The 22,621-nt window shown below is 51.7% G+C and overlaps 1 protein-coding gene across 1 annotated transcript; it reads right to left on the reverse strand.

Moving 5' to 3' along the window:
• Positions 1 to 350: 350 nt before the first annotated feature.
• RND2 (Rho family GTPase 2) lies at positions 351 to 18,320 on the reverse strand. The gene is made up of 5 exons (XM_041463079.1): positions 17,981 to 18,320; positions 17,799 to 17,886; positions 6,689 to 6,798; positions 3,582 to 3,716; positions 351 to 1,785 (listed from the first exon to the last, which is right to left on the reverse strand). The coding sequence occupies exons 1-5, from the start codon at positions 18,080 to 18,082 to the stop codon at positions 1,537 to 1,539; spliced, it is 684 nt and encodes a 227-aa protein (XP_041319013.1). The 5' UTR covers positions 18,083 to 18,320; the 3' UTR covers positions 351 to 1,536.
• Positions 18,321 to 22,621: the final 4,301 nt, after the last annotated feature.

Genomic DNA, 22,621 nt, shown 5'->3' on the forward strand with positions numbered 1-22,621 from the left:
GCCTAAGACCTGGGTGTGAGAGCAGACACAAAATATTGAGTCAAAAGCTAATGCTGTAGTGAGAACAGAGCTCCTGGCAGCCCAGGCTGCTGAATCAGGCAGAGACAACCTGCAAATGCTGCACAACATTTCAGGAGTCAGGACAGAGGGAGAGGCTGTTCAAAGCAGGTGTTTCAGCTCCAAAATGAATACATGCAGATAAATCCTCTGGGTTTTTCACTGAAGGGGGTGCACAAGTGTATTTCAAGAGCTAGAGAGAGACATCAGGATCCAAAGGTAAGCTGGGCAGTAAGAGGTTTTGAGAGGATGTGTGGTTTGAGTTAAAAATGAACACAGCTGAGCACCACAGATTTTCCAATCATGTTTATTTTTCCTGTAGCCCACAGACACAGCTGGATCTGGCAACAGAGCAGATTCTATTTTTCCATAAAGTGTCCATGTGACATTAAGCCCAGGCTAATACTGTCATCAAAGGCATTCAGAGGGGGCAGCAGCAGAAGCAATGGGAGATGCTGGGAGGAGGCCAGACAGCAAGGCACAAGGGCAGGGAGCACCTCCTCTCCCACTGCCACAGCAGAGACAGGGTGCAGATATGCATAAAGGCATTTTTCCCATCGATACCAGACAAACACAGCACCATGCAACACAATCTGCAGCTGGAAGTGGGTGGGGAGCAGGATATGGATTGTTATTGCAGTTATTGCTGGGAGCTGTGTGTGCAGGTCAGGGGGAGAGCCCAGGGAGTGCCCAGGTGTCAGCAAAGCTCCCCAGGGGCATTTGCTTGCTGAAGGGAACCACCATTCTCAGGATGCATCTAGTGGGATACACCTCTCCCGTGGAGCCAGATCCACTCAGCTGCGTTTCAATTGCAGTTTGAGTATCTGAATTGCTGTGGGAAGAGACATCTGCCTATTTTCTTTGCAGGAGGTGAAGTGCTGTGGTGTCTCATCAGGTTAAGGTTCCTTCCCAGCCTCCCTCCCTCCCAGCTCTGGCCCAGACCTGCACCTTCCTTGGCCTTGCTGTCCAACCTGGCCGAGGGCAGCATCACCTCAAACATCATTTCCCTTCTGAAGGAAGATTGGAAGAATACCTTCTCCTGATCACACTCTGCTGCTCACAATCCCCCTCCTACCTCCAGCCCAGGTCCCACGCAGCCCCCAGCCCACACTGTGTGTGCTGTACAGCTGCACAGGGGCAGGGCCTGGGCTGCGGGTACAGGAGGGTGGCACACACACACACACATTGCTCCCTTTGACTTTGTTTCACCCAGTCACAGACCTTCCAGCACCCGAATACTCCTCTGCCAAGTGGTTCCTTCATCCCAAGCAATCTGCACAGCAGCAGCCAGCCCAGAATTCTCCACAGTGCAGGGCAACTCGTGCAGCCCTGCTTGCAGCTGGCACCTTTGCTCAGCCCTAGAGACTGAGAAAAAGGCTTTGGAAAGGCAGGCTAGCTCCTGCAGCCAGCACCACGCCCTTGTCTCAGCCAGTTACTGTACAAATGGACAACACACACACGTTATTTACAGCCCATTTTTCACATGATGGAGCAGCTCTTGGCTCGGTCTTTCCTGATCTCTGTGTCACTCAGGAAGTCTGTCCTGCCAGGCATCTGTGACGCCCGCTTCAGTCCCCGTTTGGAGTTGCTGCGTTTGAGGTTCTTGTGCACCCTGTTGACCGAGGCCAGCGTGGTCACATGGAACACGTCCCGCACGCTGTTCTCCGACACCTTGGAGGAGCACTCTGCGTAGGCCACCGCCCCAATCTGCCGTGCCAGCGCGCTGCCCTGCAGCCAGAGAGAGGGAACAGGGTCAGCGCACCTCGCTGGCCGAGGAGCATGTGGAAAATGTGTGCTTTATGGTTGGCTTTTTGCAGATATTAAAATTAATATTGTATGTGTTATCCGTTAGGATTCAGAGGAAGAAGTTGACACTGACCAGACAGAATCTTTTTTTTGAATGGAATTTATCCATCATGTATGAGGTGTATGAATATGAAACAGGCTATTGCTTTAAAGGGTTAATCCTCTGTTAACCTGTGTCCTTTTCCAGGCTTATTTTGCCCAGAAAGAGGTACCCAGACTATCTGTAACTCTGTTTTTATTGTCTTGTATTGTCCTAATTCTAATTGTCCAAATTTTTATTACTCTAACTATATTACTATTTTTATAACCATTTTATTGCTATTTAACTTTTAGAATTCTAAAAACAAGCGATTGGTGTTTTTCACAAAGCAGCCTGCCACCCAGCCAGCAGCCCTGCCAGTGGCACCTTGGGGACACAGTGGTTCCCCACCAGGGCAAGGCTCTGTGAGAGCTGCAGAGGTGAGGGCAGCCCCTGAGCAGTGCTGCCAACCTCTGGGCCCCGGGGCATTGTAGAATGTAGGGTGACTCTAACATCTGGGAATGATTGGCATATTGATTTAGAAAGTTGAACAACTACTTTATTAAAACTATACTATATTATATTATTATACAATACTATATTAAAGAGATACTATACTAAAAGAATATTAAAGAAAACATCCTGAGACAGCCAGGACACAACTTTGACTCAATTGGTTAAGGAAACAAAATAATCCTCAGCAGAATCTAATTGACAAATCACTGTAGGTAAACAATCTCCATAACACATTCCACATGTGCAAAAATAACAGGAGCAGCAAGCAGAGATAAGAATTGTTTTCTCTTCTTCTCTCTGTGCTTCTCTAGGAAAAACCCAGGGAGAGAAAATTGTGTCTGTCTCTGTTCAGAGAGCGTGAATGCCACTCTGGGGTAGTGGCACTTTGTCATTCACACAGTGCCCCCCCTGCAGCTGAGACCCCTGGGCAACCCCCCTCACCTGGACAGTCACCTGCCCTGCACAACACAGAGCCAGCTCAGTGCCTGCACCAGTCTGGGTCTGTCACCAGCCTGGAGACACTGCTGGCTCCTCTGGAGACCACTGGCAGCAGCCCCTCAGCCCCCAGCTGTGGTTTCTTCCCTCCTGCAGTTTTGCCCCAACACAGAAGCCAAGCAGGAGTCACTGGGAGCAGAAAGAGCTGCACTGAACTGGAGATGCAGGAGGACAACACTCCCCTTCAGCCAGTCCAGCCTGTCAAATCAGGCACTTCCACCTGCTTTGAGGAATGACTTTTTTGGCTACTAACCGGGTGGCTGCTCAGCAGAGCACCAGGAATAAGTGAGGGTCTTCCAGAGCTGGGGACAAAAGTGGTGGAAACACGAGCAGCTCTGAGTCCCTGAGCCATGACCAAACCAGCTGCAGCTGAATGATTTTGCACAGCAGAGAAATCTTACTGAAGAAATTGCTATCAGTTATTATGAGAGCAGGTAATTCTCACTGTTTGCTAGATTTTTGTTTAGATGTGTAATGTTATGTTCTGTTCACTCTGTAATGGGTTCTTAAATACTTCTGCAGTAACTATTACAAATAACTTTTACTTTTGGAATAAAATCACATTTTCAGGAATGTAATTACAAGAATTATTGGGAAACGTTATATTTTCTATACTTGCAACTGCAAGGCCTGGGTGCAGTGGTGACAGAGCACAGCTGTCCCCTCCCTGGGCCCTGGCCAAACCCACCTGCTCGTGTGTCACGGGGATGAGGCGCTGCTTGGAGAGCTCCCGCAGGGTGTTCAGGTCTGTCCTCATGTCCAGCTTGCAGCCCACCAGCACGATCTTGGCGTTGGGGCAGAACTCCTGTGTCTCCCCTTGCCACTGCAGAGGAAAGGAGAGGCTCTGGTGGGTGTGGTTTTCCCAAACAGGGTGTCACAACTGGTCAAACACTGATTAGCATATCAGGGCTCTTTAATGACTGCCAAGGTCAAGGATGGCAATGGCCAAAGTACCCTTCATGCTCACCTGTTCCCTGCAAACCTGCCCCATCCTAGTGGTGCTCCCCTGTGCAAGGCCACAGGAGGCCAGCCCTGGCTGTGGAAAAACAGCCACACAGTCTGGTGCTCAGATTTGGGACCCCAAGGGTCAACAGGGCCAGTGGAGAGCTCTTTGCACACTCACACATTATTTATTACTGGGAACCGCCTGTTAGAGACATTATGATATGCACAGCATAGCTACAGCCAGGGAAATTAAGAATTAAAGCAATGGAAAGAGAAGGCCAGGGCAAACATCCATGTCCTTCATATAAATTACTCCTTTCAGAGCTCCCAAAGTGAATGCCTGATGTCAGCTGTGTCTGCAGCAGTAAATAAATCCATCACCTGTGACCTCCCCCGGGGGAGACCTGCACAGCTCCATCAGCATGTCAATGCCCCAGTTACTTATCTAGTGGTGCTGAAGTAGAAAGCAGATAATAAATAGAGATTACCCCCAGCTGAAGTGTCACTTGGAATTAGCAATTTCCTGCTACAATAACTCAAGGTTAAGTTATACCCTGGGCAATTAGAAGCAGAAAGAAAACCAAGCCCAGTGTCCACAACCTCGTGGGGAAGGGAGTGCTAAAAACCATCCAAATGTCATTCAACCAGCATCAGACCAAACCAACTGCAAAATATGAAAAATCTTATTTTCTATCAGGAGATTGTTTTAGGTATCTCCAGGTATCTGCTTGCCAAGGATGTTGGTTCCCCAGGACTCAGGCACCCCCAGCCCCTGGGCAGCGTGCTGGAGGTCATGGTGCTGCAGCCACAGAGCACTAAATGCCTGCACAACCTCACAATGAACAGTTCCAGGTCTTTTGGAGCTGGAATTCAAGCACCCTAATTTTGAAGGATTTGAGCTATTCTGTTCACACCTGGCAGAGGTCTCTGCAGTGATACAGGACTCCCTAATTTATGGAGAGAGCTGTGATCCCCTTCCTGCATGACTGACACCTCTGGGAGCACAAAACCTGTTGTGCTATCAAGACTTTGTCAGAACCAAAGCAGCGCTCCACAAAAACTTGTTCTGCATGAAAGGCAGAGCTGCTTGCTTGCACTCCCTCAGATGCCTCTGCCCCTTCAACTGTACATGCTGTACAGCAGCCCAGGCATCAGAGGGGAGGCATTAATAAAGATTTCCTCTGCTGAATTTTTGCCTGAGGCTTGAACAGGAAATGTTATTTTCCTTATTTGCCTGATATCACAAGCTAAAACCCATTTCAGCTTCATGGTGTCTAAGGAATTTTCCTCACTGCCATAAGGCTGTGAGCCTGCACCAAAGGAAACAAGGCATCTACTCAGAGGCACTTAAGAAATCCCCTGGGATTTAGGGTGTATTTTAAGTTACCATATCAAAAAAACATTGCCTAACAGCACTCAAAACATCTGTGAGGCTGTACAGGGAAACCACACACTGAGCAGGGTGGACTCACATGAAGAGTGAGCAGAGAGACAAATAACTCCCAGCCCCACCTAATTATTGAGAGGTTTGTATTTCATTAAGGTACAAGTGATTCACTTGCATTATTATTCTGCTGACTCCCAAGCTGAGCAGTAAATTCTTTGAGTCCACATGAAACACCCTCCCTCCACCCAGCCTGCTTGGTACCCAGGACCTGCTCTGGAAGCCAACACTGAGCCATTGACCACTTTATCTGAAGGGTCTTTGTCCCCTCACCAGGACACTCCTGAGACAAAGACCCACTTCTCAGCCCTCCCAGCAGCTGAGTAAGAGGCACTTGCTTCAGCACAACTTTGGCAAAATGTGGAGAGGCCAAGAGGCCAGGCAGCGCAGCATGACATGTTCAGGCTGTGGCCATTCCAGCCCTGGGGCTCTCTGAGGAGAACAGCCATGGGAGCTGCTGCTCTGAGCTGCTTTTCATGCCTTGGTGTCTCAGAGGGTGTCACAAATGAAATGCCAGCCCCCCAGGACAGGATGCAGCTGCCAAATGCTGTCCTGCAGAACCAAGCAGGGCACAGCCAGGACCAAGGGATGCAGCCAGGAAGCCACTGACCCTCCCTCCTCTGAGCAGCATTTGGGGCTGCTGGACTTCACCTCAGAGGAAAGCCTTGTGTGGGACTTTCTCCCAGAAGTGCCCCACTGGAGACCAGCCAGGGGTGCTCCACAGCAGATCCCCAGCCCTGCGAGGCTCTTTGGGACCTGCCAGCTGGAATATCAGCTCTGCTGAAAGGTGCAGGTAGAACACTCTCAGCTGTTCCCACAGAGCACAGCCACTCAGCTGTGCCAGGGCAGGCTTAGGGCCCTGCCTGCTCTCCAGGCCAGTGGCATTGTGCCATCTCATCTTATTAATTCACTTCAAATTCAGCACCACAGCTCATCATTTCTGTTGACGAGCTATAGAGAACTGATTGCTGTCTTTTTCACTATGCAGATGCTGAACTGAGGGGAGAGCCAAAAAACTGAGCACTCTGCTTGCTTGGAAACAGGCACAGGGGCTACTTCCCAGCTGCTGCAGGCAATCCATAGCCGTTGGTGGTTCTGCTGACAGAGACCTTCCAAGGTCTTGATGGAAAACACAGCAAATGCCCAACATTTCTCTCTGCCCCCACATTTGTAGGTGTGAACACAGACCCCACACACATGCTGCAAGCTGCCACCATCCCCTAGGTTCCTTCCAAAGGGAAATATCTCACATTCTGCACAGACCAAGCAGAGCACCTGACCGTCCTCCTCTGAGCACAGGAACCCCAGGCAAGGCCAGGGGCCAGAGCTGTGAGCCCTGACAAGAGCCTCAGGGCATGGGGACCCCAAGGTGGGGCAGAGCACCCCTCTGGCTGCTGGGCACTCACCTTCTTGAGCACGCTGTCCAGGGTCTCGGGGCGGCTGATGTCAAAGCAGATGAGCACAGCGTCCGAGTCGGGGTAGGCCAAGGGCCGCACGTTGTCGTAATAGGCTGAGCCTGCGGAGAGGAGCGGGGTCAGCACGTGCCATGCCACTGCTGCTGGGCCAAAGAACAGCCTGGCAGCCTCAGCCCTCTACACCAGGCACAGGACTTTAATTCCAGTAACTACTGGAGACACTGCCTCGAGCTGCAGATAGCTCTGTTGAAAACAAAGGATGTTAACCCGAGCTTTTGACTGATGACCACCATAAGGTTCAACAGAGATGGATTCAGCAGTCCCATGCCACTGCTTCTGGGCCAAGGGACAGTCTGGCACCCTCAGACCTCTACACCAGGCACAGGTTTTTAATCCAGTAACTACTGGAGACACTGCCTCAAGATGCAGGCTGGTCTGTTGAAGACAAAGGACATTAACCTGAGCTTTTGACCAGTGACCACCACCATAATGATCAGCAGAGATGGATTCAGCAGTCCCATGCCACTGCTGCTGGGCCAAAGAACAGCCTGGCACCCTCAACCCTTGCCACCAAGCACAGGACTTTAATTCCAGTAACTACTGGAGACACTGCATCAAGATGCAGACTGCTCTGTTGAAAACAAAGGATATTAACCCAAGCTTTTGACCAGTTCCTAGATTGCAAGGCAATATGTACTTTATTTGCCATCTGTTAGAGGTGTGGCAGTTATCTTCTGTTAACTGGGCAGTTTTCTTTATCTCTTCCACCAATCCTCCCTCTGGGGAGATATCTGTTGTTAATGGGTATTGAGTGTCCCTGCATGGCTGATAAAAATTCCATCATCCCATTGTGAGATGCTCTGCCCAAAGGGAGGAGCCAAGCATTCCTACCTGGATAGAATCTGAGATTTTTGGGACACCAGCACAGCCTTTTCACTGGATTCCCAGAGGAACAGCTGCCTTTCCCATGGGATCTTCAGAGGAAGACTACATCCTTCTACAGGATCCCTGCTCCAACAGAACCACACCTGACACTCCAAGAAGGCAGCCACCATTCAAACTGGACTGCTACCAACACCCTGACCAAGAGGGTGTCAGGGTGTATTCTGACTCTGTCACTGGTTTTAATTTTGTATTATTGCATGTTTTTTTTTCTTTTTTTTTCTTTTCCTAATAAATTGCATTTCTGACTTGGAGCCTCTCACTGGTTTTGCTTTCAAACCAGAACAACCAGTGACCACACCCCATAAGGTTCAGCAGAGATGGACTGGCAGAGAGTTTTAGTTCCTTTGTTCAGGCATGGAAGTCAGATGTTTTGCCCTTGTTTTCTTATATTTACCCCTTGACAGAGTGAAGAGGCAAATTTTGCATCCCTCTCCCTCCCTAGTGAGCCTCTGGCAGGTGCTGCTGGGGATGCTGCTCACGCAGGAGGGCTCAGCACTGCACACGCCTGGCTCACCACTCACGCCTGGATTCCATCACTTGTCATGCCACTGCTGCACCCCTCACAGCAGAAAGGTGTGGCTGAGAGAAGACAGAAAATGCTCCTGCTGGTTTGTATCCTCCCTCGCTGTCTTTATACTGGAGAGCTTGCTCACAGAGGTTGTGAGAATTTGTGACAGGTAAAAATGAATTGCCTTCTTTCTGGATTTGTGCTGGGAAAAGTCAGACAGATTCTTTTTGGTATATAAAAGAAGTGACAGGATTTGGTGAATGAGCTATAAATGGAAGAGGATGATTCTGCATTCCACAGGAACTCTGTGAGCAGGCAAAGAGCCCAGCCTGAATCCTGCAGTGCTTCTACTACACACATACCTTCAATGCAAATTTCAGGCAATAAAGTCACTGTGCCATAGCATTTTTATTTGCACTGCACTCTGTTGGTGAGTGCAGACACCTCAGCAAACAGTCATGGAACAATCAGCCTCACTGCTACTTAAAAACATTGGTTTGGTTTTATATTGCAAAAACAAACAAATTTCCTGGAGGGATGAGAAGCAGATTTTATTTATGGGAAGAGGAAACAGAGACACCAGAGTCCTTGTGAATCTGCCTCCTCCAAAAGCAGGATTGTCATCCTAGGCTGAGGAAGCCAGCCCTGCTTCCTGCTGCAGCTCCTTGGGATGTCTGGACCTGGCACTTTCCCACCCCAGGGGAAGGGTGCAGCCCAGGTGTCAGGTGGCTCCTCAATGAAGTTCAGCACCTGATGAATTATGGATGATGATGGCTTATGTTTCTGGAAGGAATGGCTTATGTTTCTGGAAATCTGCCTGGGCTGGGCACCAGAGGAGAATGGGCTGATTCTCTGCAGGATCTCCAGCCCCAGGTCCTGTGTGCACAGGGGCTCCCAGCTGAGGTGCAGAGCGGGGAACAGTCCCCCAGCACAGCAGGAGCTCTGCAAACACCTGGGGAGCAGAGCCTGACACTCCTGCCTCTGCCCAGAGCCCACGTGGGGCAGGCTGAGGGCTTTGTGGAGCCCTCCCAAACCCTGCCCAGTGCCAGGGACTGGCCATCCAGCTCAGACCATGGTACCTACAACAGCAGAGCTCCAGGGCTCTGAGCAGCCCAGCCCCTGCAGGGGAAGGTGCCCTGGATTTGATGTGCAATTGGATCCCAGCAAAATCGGCTCCAGGTGTCTGCAGCTCTTACAGCCAGCCCAGAGGAGCAAAGGCACCTGCAGCCCCTGCTCCTCTTGGGAAGAGATGGGGCTCTGTCCCTGCAAAGTCACTGGGAAGGGAAGGGGTTGGGATCAGCACAGAAGAAACAGACCCTCACCTCCGCAGAGCCCAGCCTCTTCCTAGAGGGAAAGTCAAGCTCCCTAATGGAAAGGAGCCAGTCCCTGTGGCATCTTGGGCAGCTCTGGGGACAGAGATGCCAGTCAGGCAGGCAGGGTGAGCCAGGGTCCTGGGCACAGAGGTTTCTGATCTTGCCTCAGGCTCACACTGCTGCAGCTCACCCTGGGCAGAGCCACCCCGGGCAGACACAGCACTCCCCAAGGCACAGCCAGATGAGCCAGCCCTGCCCTGCCCTGGCTGCTTTCACAGCAGCACCGAGCACAGCAGTGCTGAGCTCCCCTTTGAACAGGCTCTTCAGTCTCATCTTTGCCATGGGCTGAGAGCACAGGACAGGACAGGACGGGAGATCCAGGGCTGATCTGCATGCCTGAATGAGCCCGGTCCTTTATCTGAGCCCTGCCCTCTCCCCCATGCACACAGAGCTGTCTGCCTCCAGACAGGGGCCCTGGTGCTGGAGGAAACGTTCCCACGCACATCCTCTCCCTGCAGCTTCTCAGTTTTACATAAACACTTCAGATAAATCTACCCCCTCCCAGCCAAGGAATGCTCCTTTTGTAGGGGCAGCTTTGGCTCATTCAGCACAGACATTGCCACAGCAAACTGTATCATAGCAACCTGCTGCTCCTCAGCAGCCTGCCAGCCCCTCAGCAGAGAGCCCTCAGCTCTGCTGCAGCCCCCCACCATCCCACAGGACCCCCACAGGCTCACCCCAGTGACAGGAATCCTGCCAGGAATCCTGCTCTCATCACCTGGGACCACAGGAGAGACTCCCGTGCTGAGGGAAGGGAAGCACGAGGTAAAAAAAAACTTATTTTTTTTAATGAAATCAAGGTGACAGAGTCACCCCTGGCACCTCAGCTGGCATTCAGCTCCCAGCCAGCAGCAGCAGCTTCTGCCCACCTCAGTGCTGCCCTGTGGGGCAGAGGAGCTGCATTGCTCCCAGCCAAGGTAATCCCCAGTTTGCTCTGGAGACATCTCTGCTGAATCAGAAAATTCTGTTTTGTATCTATTACTTTTTCATTGCATATTACAACTAACACACACACAAAAAAAATCCAAAACAACAAAACACCCCCCCAAAACCCCACCTAAACAACCCAAAAAAGCCACAGCATTCATCTCTAGCTCTTCAGTTTTATGGATTATGAGCACTTGACACCTTACAGATCCTCCAGCAAGACACTCCACAGCCTGGCAATTCCAAACACACACAAGGAGCCCAAGGCTGGTGTGTCTGCAGATTCAGCCTTCCTTTGCTGCATGAGTCATTCTCCCACTTGGCACCCAGGTCTGCAAGAAACAGGACCTAAGTGCATCTGTTCATGATTAAAGAGAAAACTGGAGCAAGCCTACAACCAGCTTAAAAATAAAATTCACATTGTTGTCTGCAGTTCAGGGGTGGATACAAGCATGAGTAGCTCCTCTTTGCCCTTGGCTGGTAGCTCCTGGAGTGCCTGGCACTGCAGCTCAGCAATGCCACTCTTGGGCAGGGGACTGAAATATGCTGTTTCATCTCTACCATCGTGGTGCTAATCTTCATTTGTTCCTTATTAGCTGTTCTAGAGATGATGAGCCTCCTCACACAAGCACCCTCCATCCCACAACAGGGAAAGCCAGAGTGCTTGCAGAGCCATGATCTGCTCTCCAAGGGGCTCCCACAGCCCAGCTCTGGCTAAAACAGAGATGAGCACTGCCAAGAGCTCAATTTCTCAGCAGCACACTTGGGGGGCTCACTGTAAGCTCTCCCCAAAGAGGCAGCAATGCTGAGGCACATGCTGCTCTCTGCAGGGACTGCCAAGAGCAGCCTTCATGGAATGAAACTCAAATTCATCCCAGCTTTCTGGAGGGCTACACTGACAAAACAAAGAGTTTTGGGTCACCTCCCCACACAGAGGTGCCAGATGAGCACCAGCCTTTAGAGATGACAGAGGATGTCCACTCTGCCAGACAGATCCCACCCAAGCTCTGGGTAAGAGGGCAAAGCTGCCAAAGCAGGAGCAAATCAACAGCCCCAGGACTTCCACAGCCTTCTGTCCTGGCTGAACTTTGGCATTTGTCTTGCTTGTGCAGCATCACTGCAAACCCTTGAAGTATAGGAAAGGAGGAAACTGCTCTGTGACATAGAACAAACACTCTTCTGGGAAGTGCACAACTGAAAAAAAAACCAAAAAAAAAAAAAAAACCAGCTCATCAGTTTGGACAATTAACCTCTGCTTCTAATTCTTACAATACACATACAAAAATTAGTGAATTACTAAAGAGCCCAGCTGGCACACCTTGAGGATGAAGGGAATGGTATTTGCATAGGCTGAGGTGGCATTTCTGGGCCCTTCTCCAGATCTTATTACTGGAAGCCTGCCCCTCAGGAGGAGGCTGTTCTGCTGGATTTACCAGTGGAGGAATCCCCAGCTCAGGCAGGAACTGAGCTCTTCTGCCTCCTCCCAGTCCTGTGTCCTGCCTCACACATGCCTGTGGTCCAGAGAAGCTTGCTCAGATGCAAACCTCCCTCCAGCAACTGTGAGGAGCCCCTGAAAGCTCCTGGGGGAGCATCACAGGGTGTCTGGCATGGCAGGACTGGGTGTGCAGATGCAGCTGATGCCTGCAGCAGCTGACCAAGGAGACAAATGGGGGTCACAGTTCCCTTCCTGGCACTCTTGCCATGTCACAAGGGCATCTGGCATTGCCATAACCTGCCTGTCATCCTTTCTGCAGGGTACAACAGGGACCTAGAGTGGCAACAGCTTCCTGCAGCACAGCCAGCACACACTCTGCCCTCAGGGAACAGGGCTGAGGGCTGAATGAACACAATGCTCCTGGTGCAGTGCTGCACATTTCAGGTTTACTGTTCACAGGCATTAGGTCCCTCCCCAAGCACTTGGCTGCCAGATAAGGTTTCTTCCCACAGGGAAGGCTGTGCCTGTACACTTGCAAAGTTTCATGGAGTGGAGATTTTATCTTCAGAATCTGGGGCAAGAAGAGCAGGGAGAGCAGAGCATAGGAGAGAGCAGATCACCTCTGGGCTGTGGGAAAGGGGTCTGCACCTGAGCTGGGAACAAACCCACCCCCAGAACATCCTTCCTTGTCCACGAGGTCACAGCAGCCAGCAGGGTCAGCCAGTTGTCACTACAGGAAATGTTCCTCAGTACCCTTACAACTCCCAGGACATCTTATGGCCCCACAGAGGCTTGAGCTTCTCAGATCTGGAGGGGACAAAGGATGAATGATGCCACAGGGATCATCAGAGCAGAACCAAGCTCCATCCCTGAGCCACACAGCACTGCAGCATGCCCTCCACACTGTGCCCAGAGAGGAGATCCTCCTGGGCACTGCCCTGCCCTTCTCAAGGTCCATCCTCCACCCACTTCAGTATCAGCATTTCTGCTGCAACCCTTTAAAGTTCTGTCTGACTGGTTACTGACCTGCGTGAGAATGTGACCCAGCTGCACGTATTTTTAGGATTAACTACATATTTGTGCTGAGGCACAACACAAGCATGCTGGTTTTAGGCTCTCAGTCTGAACAGGAAGCATGGGAGGAGCTCTTTTGGTATGGAAAGGGCAGCTCCACATTTTCTGTCTGTCTCAGAGTGCATTGAAGGCTTTCTGAGACAGAACTTGTTCTTACACTTGGGAAGAGGCAGCCATGGCAATCCTGGAGCTGCACACTGGGAATCCAGGCACAGACAGCCCCAGCATCCATGGAGATTGCTAAACTCAGCCCCTTTCAGCTCTCTAATCTCATCAACATTCCTCAGTAGTTCCCTTAAAAGAAGGATCTGTTATCACAGCCTGTGGGTTCCCACACAGGCCATTCCAAGGCAGACTGTTTGCTGAGCACAGGCAAAGAGGAAGGCGGAGGGGGATTTGCAATTCACAGTGTTATTCTTGTCTTGAAAGCACATCTGCTGAAGAGACAGTGGCTGTGGAGGGCTGGCAGGATTCTTACAGGCAGGCACACAGCTCCTCTGCTCTGAGCTGAGCAGGGCACTGCTGAACCTGTGAGCACTGACCTTTGCAACACTGCAGGCTGCAGCAGGCACTGTGACTCCACCATCCTGATGCTCCACAAAGGACAGTCCCTCCAGCAGCTTTCCAAGGCAGCAGTGACCTTGTGCAAGGCACAATGCCAGGCTGAGTCTCCCACGGAGCCCTGGCAAAGATGTCCCTACCAGAAGCAGGCAGCTCCACTCTGCAGCTGAGTCTGCATCAGCAAAAGATGCATCAAGCAGCTCAGTGGCCTCAGGTCACTCCCTACTCTGCCTGCCTGCTCTGTGAGGCCACAGGCACAGCAGGCACAGCCTCCCAGCATGGGGGGTGAGCCAAAAGCAAAGAACTCAGCCCAGGCTCCAAGGCACAGCATAGGTTCCTCACCATTATTATTGAAAACAGAACAAAAAGTCCACCTAGATACAGGGTAAAGCCTCAGAGCTGCCAGCATCAGTGCTGCCAACCCGGGCAGCAGCATGGCTTGAACTCCTCTCTCCCCCTGATGGCACCCAGTGCCAGGGAAGCTCTGCAGAGCGGGCAGGGCATTGTGCCAGCCCAGCATGGGCAGTGGGTGCGCTGGCAATGCCAGGTCATGGTGGGAAACGCTCCAAGCACAGGTCCCTGGCAGCAGGGCAGCCCTGGGCAGCAGGGCAGCAGGTCAGCCTTGGTCCCTGGCAGCAGGGCAGCCCTGGCAGCAGATCAGCCTTGGTCCCTGGGCAGCAGGGCAGCCCTGGGCAGCAGGTCAGCCTGCTCACTGAAGGCTCTCTCTGCCAGAGACCTGCTGAGCACCTCAATGGTTCCACTTCCAGACCTGGGGACACTCCCTGATCCCACGGGGAAAGCAGTATTATTACCTTGCTGAGGAGAAGCTCCCTGCCCCTGCACGCCTGGGGGTAACGATGCTCCCTCCCAGACCTGAATCACTCAAACGAAACTCGAAACTCGCCCACTCCTTGCAGAGCATGGCTAATGCATGCACCCTGCTCCACCTGCCCGAGGAACAAAGCTCCTCCTGACGGGTCCGGGGCACAGGCACTCCGGGTCTGGGAGCACCCAGCCCTTTGGGAACAGCACTCCCAAGCCATCAAACATCCCACTGAACAGGAGTTTCCCCCACCACAAGATCCCAGCCCTGTGCAGAGGAGTTGGCTCTGTGCTGAGCGTGTTCAGCCAACAGGCAGCCAAAAGAATTTGCCAGAACAGGAACAAGAAGAGCAGCAAAGCATGGTGCCCTCCATAAGGCTCACGAGCAGAGGTGCCAGGGCATGGCCACTCCCTGGAGCTGCAACCATGCCTGCCCCACGCAGGCTCTGCACCCCTTCCCTCACAGACAAGGGTGTCAGACTGCTGTTCAATGGAGGCTTTAGCAAACAGCATGTAGCACTTGGGGACAGCAGGCATGGGACATTCCTGCCATGCTGTGACATGGCACCTGAAGCAATTTTACTCCCATGGTCTGTCCCGAGCTGGGACACAAATGGAAAGAACCATGAAACTCAACCAGCAGGTGCAGATGTTGGACAAGGGGATTTTCTCCCTGGTACATTCCCAGATTTAAGTCCCATTTGAGTCCCAGCATTGTCCTGTCAGAGCACCACAGGTTTCACCCTGAAAAGGATTCTCAGTGCTGGAAACTATCCAGAATCACCCTCTAGCCCCAGTAAACAATGGGCAAAGAGTTAAAAGGCATTTAAAGAAAATCAGAGGTCCCAATACAATTTGGGAGCCATTCAGTTCTCCATCACTCCCATCCACTCTGTGTCAATATTCCTCTAATGAGAGCTCCTGCCTTCCAGCTGCCAATGTCACAGCCTGTGTTTGCCATTTAGGAGAGGTCAATTCAGCTCAAAAGGCTGCATTTTCCAACAGGATGACAGGACACAGGGAGCAAACAACACCCTGGGCTGTACAGGGCTCACCAGTGGGATGGCTGAGTGGCCAGGTGGACTGCAGCCACTCTCAGTCATCATAAAGGGAGTTTTCCAGGCCAGACTGCACTTTCCCCATCACTCACTGCTGAGAGATGCTCAGCTCACTCTGTGCAGCTTCCAGAGTCTCCAACTGCTTCCTCAACTAAGTATGGGGCAAGGGAAATTAATTAAAATTTTTAAAAAACTAATATCCACCTCCTCTCTCCAGGTCTCTGCTGATTTCTCAGGAAGTTTCAGTTCCAATCATTTATCTAAGAGAAGGAGAGCATTTAAAACAGAAAGTGCTCCCCTCCTCATGTCAGGATCACCCTTTCTCAACACCTCCTTTTCCACTCTTGCTGGGATGGATTTTTATCATGAACAATAAACCCCTATATGAAAAGCAGCTTAAAAGAAAGATTAGGTAGCCCAGAGAGAAGGGGAAGTGCCCACCAATGCCTGTCATTCTCCTTGGGGTGGGCAAGGAGCTACTCCTGATCCCTTCAGCTCAGCTGGTTCAACTCACTACTGTGCAAAACTTCTTGTGCCAAAGCTGCCATTTATAAGGGCCACTGCAGGCTAGTGGAAACTCAATAGAGGTGTGCAGTCTACAGCTAAAAATTTCAGTTTGATTACCAGGGAAAACTGCTGTCTAGTGCTTGGCAGGATTGTTTATTAAAACTAGCTCCTGTGTATTTCAAATCAAAGGGAATTTATCTGGAAAACTACCTGATGAACTCTATCTACAGCAAAGCTGTTAAAGTCTGACATTTTTCACAGGAAAAAAGAGAAAGAATCAAAGTCCATTTGTTTTTGGCTGCAGAGACAAATATTGGAAAAACATCTTTTGTCGCAAGGGGAAAAATGAACGTGTGACAGCATCAGATGCAGGTGCCAGATACATACTTCAGGGACTTTTTATCATGTCCTTTTCTTTAAACATTTGTAAGACCAAAGCACATCATTCTGGAGGATTCCTAAAAAGCAAGCAATGCTTCAAACGTGCTTCTACACCCTGCAAAGATGAAGTTTTTATATCAAACACAGATACTCAAGAGCAAAGGCCATTCAGTGCCTAGCAAAGATAACCCACCACATCCCCTCCAAGGCTGCAGAAGCCCAGGTTTGGACTCCCCCAGCCACGGGGGTGAACAAGCTGTGGGTGAACACCCATGTGCACCCCAGTGACACGTGAGGTCAGCACCCCTGAGCCCTGGCACACCCTGAGCAGCCTCAAGGAGCCCTCTGCAGCCCTGGACCAGCCAGGATGGTTTCACTGTGGCCACGTCTGAGAGTCTCCAAACACACACCAGCCCGGCAGCAACCACCCTGCAAGGGCTTCCATGTAACCAGCACTCTGAGCTTCAAGCACAGCTCCTGGTCAAATGCCAAGAGCCAAATTTTCATCTCCAGCCCCATCCCCTGCCCCAGGAGCCAGTGTCCTCATGGCTCACATCACAGCATGTAGCTTGCCAGCAAAGCTGGATCTAATTCCCTTTTTGTCTCAGGGAATAAAAATCAGCAAAGCAAGGTCTCCTGGTCAGCAAGCTACTCCAGAAGAAGACTCAAATATATTTTACATGTTTGGGCTAGTCCAAGACTCAGTAAAGCCACTACTCTAGCTAGAGCTATGCTGATGCTATAGCTGTCATTTAATGAATGCAAAATTACAGCAAGGAATCTGAATGAGCAACAGGAAGTCCTAGGTCATGTTTGCATTTACTACTGCTCTTGGACACTGAGAAGACTTCATTTATCACCAGGATTCCAGAAATTAAGAGAATATGGGGAAAGAGCACCAGCAAGCACACGATGTATATTCATCAGCAGAGCACAGCATGCAGCTGCACTGCCTGTACAAAAGGATCCGAAGGTAAATTAGAGAGTACATGTGAACTTTGTGGGATGCCAGTATTTCTATTAGCTCTGCATCACGCACTCCTCTCGCAACTCGTGCCTCCAGCGAGGCACGAGCAGGCACAAAGTTCGGGACGGGTCTCGGTGGGCTGGGACAGCCGTGCCCGGCGCTTTGAGCACAACCACAACCGAGGACACAAAGAGGCGAAACCAAACCGAGCCAAAAAGACACCAGAGAACGCCAGAGGCTCTGTGGCAGCACCAGAGCATCCCTCCCGAGGCGAGGGCTCCCTCCTCCAGCAGCGCTCTCCCTCCTCCCCGCTCCCGCCCGGCCCCGCTGCAGCCGCAGCCGGTTCTCCCGCTGCGGGGACACGGGAGCGCCCGGGAGGCTCGCAGGGCTCGGAGCCGCTGCCCCTGCCCCAGCCCGGCGGCTCCGGGAACGGGGAGCCCATCGGTGGGAACGGGAGCCCATCGGTGGGAACGGGGAGCCCATCGGTGGGAACGGGGAGCCCATCGGTGGGAAGGACGAGACCCCCGCCACCCCCCGGCCCACCTGAGGTGTCCCACATGTTGAGCTCCGTGCGCTGCTTGTCGATCTCGAAGCTGGCCGTGTAGTTCTCGAAGACGGTGGGCACGTAGCTCTGGGGAACGGAGGGGAGAGCACAGGTGAGCTGAGGTGAGCTGAGGGGACGCGGGGCGCAGAGCCCGGCCCGCCCTCCCGCAGCCCTCCCGCACCTCGGGGTAGCAGTCCTTGGCGAAGACGTGCAGCAGCGCCGTCTTGCCGCACTGCGTGTCCCCCACCACCACGATCTTGCAGCGAGCCAGGTGCCCCTCCATGGTGCGGGGCCGCCGCGCCCGCTCCGCCGCTTTACCGGGCCGGCCCCGGCCTGGCCGCGCCCCCGGCCCCGCCGGCACCAACCAGGCGCGGAGAGGAGCCGGCGCTGGGCAGGGCCGCGGCCCCGGGAGCCGCCTCCGCCAGCCCCGCCGTCCCTCGGGCCGTCCCCTCGGGCCCTCAGGCCGTCCTCTCGACGCTGCTGCGGCTGCTCGCCGGCCCTGGGACGCGGCGGGTGGAGGGTCCGGGGTGCCCTCAGCACCGCGGTCCCTGCCCGGGACAGGCCACAGCCCGGCCCCGCGCCGCTCTCACTGCCCGGGACGGGCCCACAGCCCGGCCCCGCGCCTCTGTCCCTGCCCGGGATGCGCCCACAGCCCGGCCCCGCGCCGCTCTCCCTGCCCGGGAGATGCCCTTTTCCCAGGGAACGGGAGCTGCTCCCTGAGGAATTCAGAAGCGGGGACAGCCGGCATTCTGCGTTCGGAGAAGCCCGTGTCCCCGATATCCGCGGCCAAGTGACATCAGCAGGGGCAGGGAAGCAGTCGCTGCAGCGGCTGCATGACCCCACAGCCCTCTGCAGAGAGGGCAGCGATTTCTGCTCTCCATCCATCCTTGAGCACAGACAGCACATCTATAAATTACAGGCAGCGGTTTTAATTAGCAGGCTTCTCTGCTGCTAGTATTTTGCTGGCCACACTGCAGAAAGATTCACCTAAATGGCAAACTGACAGGCTGCCTGTCACAAAATGCAGTAAAAATAGACACAAGGAAGACAAAGAAGGCCTGGAGAAAAGGAAATGAAAATGTTTTGGCAGCGAAACAAGATTATTAATGGACTGAGGGGGCAGATTGTTTTTTTGCTGAAATCACAGTCATATTTTGTATATAAATATTGGTTCTGTGCATGGTGTTGGGACAAGTAAAGAGCAAAGACAGGGAGCAAGGCATGGGGGGTTGCCATGCAGGTACCCAGTGGTTTCAGGTGCTTTTTGGCCTTCTGACACCCCTGCCAGCCGAGCCCCTGGGGATACACCAGCCTCAGTGAGCACTTTGGAGCCAGATGCCTTCATGTGGTCACAAGCCACGCAGGTCCCACTGTCAGGCTGCACCCCTAGGACAGGAGCCAGGTGCAGGCAGGGCTAAAGGTGTGTCTGAAGCACATTCAGCTGGCCAGATGGGAATTCAGGTCCCACCTCATCATCACATACCAGAGGAGACCTGAAAGGTGAAGGGATGAGGAGGTCCAAGGAGACAGTCCCTGGAATCCCTGTGGCTCCTGTCCTCAACTGATCTGATTCCTGCATTGTGTGGGCCAGGAGCTGGCTCAGTCAGTTCTTTGTTCTGCAGCTTTGCTGTGGGTTTTGCTGCAGCATCCCTGGGCCTCCCAGCCTCATCTTAAGCAAAATGATGAGTGACTGTCTCATGCTTGTTTCCTCCAACCCTCCCTGGGGAAAGGAGCCTGTGCTGCACTGACAGGTTTTATAAGGCCTGTAGTGATTTTTTGCCTTCTTATATGTGTGCATGTCACTCCATTTTTATGCAGAAGAATGGAAAGGAAAGTTCATTGGCTTGTGACTGCCAGTAAAGGAGTGCAGGGTATTCATCAGTGTCACCTGGAGCAGGGTTTTCCCCTTTCTGGCAGCACTTCACCATGTTTCTCAGTAGGAATTTGGTTTTTGCTCCCCACCATCAGATTGTTGAAAGCTTCAGTGGAGGCAGGATGCTCTCTGCAGGGAGTACTCAGAGCTCTGCAAACCCAACAGCCACATTTTCCTTCAGGAGAGGCAGCAAGCTGCCCCTCCTGCTCAGAGCTGCTGGGCACCACCATGGCTGAGCCTCACATCCCCTTCAGTGCAGAGCATTTGCAGAATAAATTCAACAAGCCTTCATCATGGTGTGGATTCTCTGAGTAGGCTGCAGAGACATGCTGTGGCTGTCGCTGTGTGTGGAGAGGCGACAGATGGCTCTCACACATTTGCTCCTGGAAGTGCTTCCCCAGTGGCTGGATCCTCCCTTGCTGATCCACCCTCTCGGGGTTTTAATTGCTATTATGAATTAAATTTATTGTGTTGTATTGATGCCATTTTCTGTACAAAGAAACAGGAAAACATTCTGCATTGGGAAAATACACTGTGAGAAGCCAATTTTCACTGAAGGAACCACAGCCTGAAACCAGGAGCCTGTGACATCTTATTCTAGTCTGCAGAGCCCCAAAGTTTGGTCCTGTACAGCCAGTCAGAGGCTCTGGGCTGAATTTCAAACATGATGGGCAAGTGAATTACTGAGTGAGCCACATGGCCATGGTCCCTGCAAGAAACACAGACACACCTGGTGAGAGGAGCCCTGGTGTCACCCTGGGATCAGGGATGGAGCTCCTGCTCTTCACACCATGCAGAGACAGTTTCCTACATTTTTATGATGATTGTTCACTTTTTTATCCATCTTCTCTTTGGCATTCATCTCAGTGTGCAATGTCTTATTTCCCAGCCTGGGACAGAAATAAGGGATACACTTTAGTGTCTCACCAGATCTAGTCTTAAATATCTTTTTGGACTTGTCAAATATAGGAAAGAGCTAGAAACCATCCAGGCCAAGCTGTAGAGTAACTAACTATGAGTTGCTAGAGTTGCTAACTATGGACATGTGGAGTTACATAATTCAGCCCAGAGGTGTTATTTGATGCTTTCCCCTAGAAGATACAGAGGTAGAAAAGCAGTAGAGTGTCATAGACAGGAAGAAGAATTATAAAAGAAAGGCCTTATGAAATCAGGCCTTGCTCTGCTAAAATTGCCAAAGCTGGCAATTTTAGCAGAGCAAGCTAACAAGCAAAGTGCAGCTAACAAGCAATGTGCAAGTTCCCGTGAACATATATGCCCAGGTTGTTGAATATATTCTGCAAATGAGAAGTTCATTTTACACAGCAATCTATTCTGAGGGTGAAAAACAAATACACCTGTGTGAACAATGAGATTTGTCCCATGAGAGCCCACACAGGAAAAATGTAAACATATCTAGAGAGAGAAAATTTGATAGTCATGTACATTAGCCCTTACCATCCAATGAACCGAGTTTTGCTGTATTGCTGACCAATTATGTTTAACACAGTGCCTTCTGATATTTCCTACAAATATGAGCTTGGTAAATAAAGAATTTGCTTTCTGCATGAAGAAAATGGAGTCTGGGCTGATTTCTTCCAGCACAAGGTGTCCCCGAAGACGCGATCGACGCGAGACACAAAAGAAGGAGGTGAAACGAGCCAAGCCAGCCGCGGGACAGGATTTAGAGAGGGAATATCCAAAGATGTGAAAGGAAGATTGCAGCGAGAGCAGGCACAGCACACGAACGCAGCACTGGCCGCAGGATCAGAAATTCAAGCAGCGAATATGCAAAGCAGCAAAAGGAATATGCAAAGCAGCAAAAGGATACGGCTACGGTCAGCCGTGGGATCGCTGTGCAACAAGCAAAGACAAGAGCTGGTGAAGCGGAGCCGGGGAGTGCACGGGGCTGCAGACGGCGTGGAGCGCACAGAAACGAGCACAACACCTGGGAGAAAGGGAGCAGCCGGTGAGAACAGAACTGCGAGCTGCAAACGCCGCCCTGGACCGCGGGAGATGCGCGGTCCTGAACCGCGGAGGATGCGCAGCCGAAAGAGAGCCGCGGAAGGTGAGGAAGCTGCAGAGGAGGGAAGCGCCCAGCGAGTCGTGGGGAAAACAGTGTTGTTAAAAACGACAGCAGGCTCCCGGTACTAAAGTGATTTCAGCATTTATTATAAGAAAAAGACTTAAAGCAAGGCCCGAGCAGGAGCGATCCCGTCGAGGATGCTGCAGCGCCGGCGCTGGGGCTGCTTCAGCAGCGATGTCCCCGATGTCCTGGGTGGAGCGGCACAAGTTCAGTGGGTCCGAAGTCCCCTTTTTATCCTGTTTTTATGTCCGTTTAGATTGATTTCTTTTTGGGTCCTTCATTTGCATGAAGGTTTTATGCCCTTGATTGTCCCATTACAGCTCTGTCCAGGCTGGCTCGTGGTGCACTTTATTTTGATGTATTATGGTACGTTGAGTGCCATATTTCTTACAACAACCCTTTTAAACCCCTTTTACCATAACCAAACTAACAGTACATGCTTAACAATTATCAACTATTTTACAACAGTTTCTAACCTACTTTTAACTGTGTCAAGAACAGTGGTGAGTGAACTTTCAGCTGCAAAGGTGTGGGGAAACAAACGACAGGATAGAAGCGTAATGTGGAAATGAATTCCGTACCCGTCACGGAAAGAAAGCCAAACAAAGTTAGAACAAAATATTGTTGGGAAAAGGAGAGATACAGCACCATAAGTATGTGCTGATACCTTTGCTACTGTGTTGTGTGGTCCAGGGGCTGGTCCCTGATTCGGCAAATGTATTTAGTGGAGCCTGAGGCTACACTCCGGTTCTGGGACAGTGCCTGTGTGTGTCTGTGTACGTGTGTCTGTGTGTCTGTGTACGTGTGTGTGTGTGTCTGTGTGTCTGTCCCTGCTGCGGATGCTCGGGAGCGCACGGCCCCGTGTC

Source organism: Pyrgilauda ruficollis, unplaced genomic scaffold (genome assembly GCF_017590135.1).
Source record: "Pyrgilauda ruficollis isolate IOZ18807 unplaced genomic scaffold, ASM1759013v1 scaffold161, whole genome shotgun sequence".
Taxonomy (NCBI): Eukaryota; Metazoa; Chordata; class Aves; order Passeriformes; family Passeridae; genus Pyrgilauda; species Pyrgilauda ruficollis.

Coding starts and splice junctions, on each gene's coding strand:
- RND2 (XM_041463079.1), bottom strand. CDS start 18,082: ATGGAGGGGCACCTGGCTCGCTGCAAGATCGTGGTGGTGGGGGACACG. Junction 6,799..17,798: donor CAACATGTGGGACACCTCAG/GTGGGCCGGGGG, acceptor TCCTCTCCGCAG/GCTCAGCCTATTACGACAAC. Junction 1,786..3,581: donor TCCCCGTGACACACGAGCAG/GTGGGTTTGGCC, acceptor CTCTGGCTGCAG/GGCAGCGCGCTGGCACGGCA.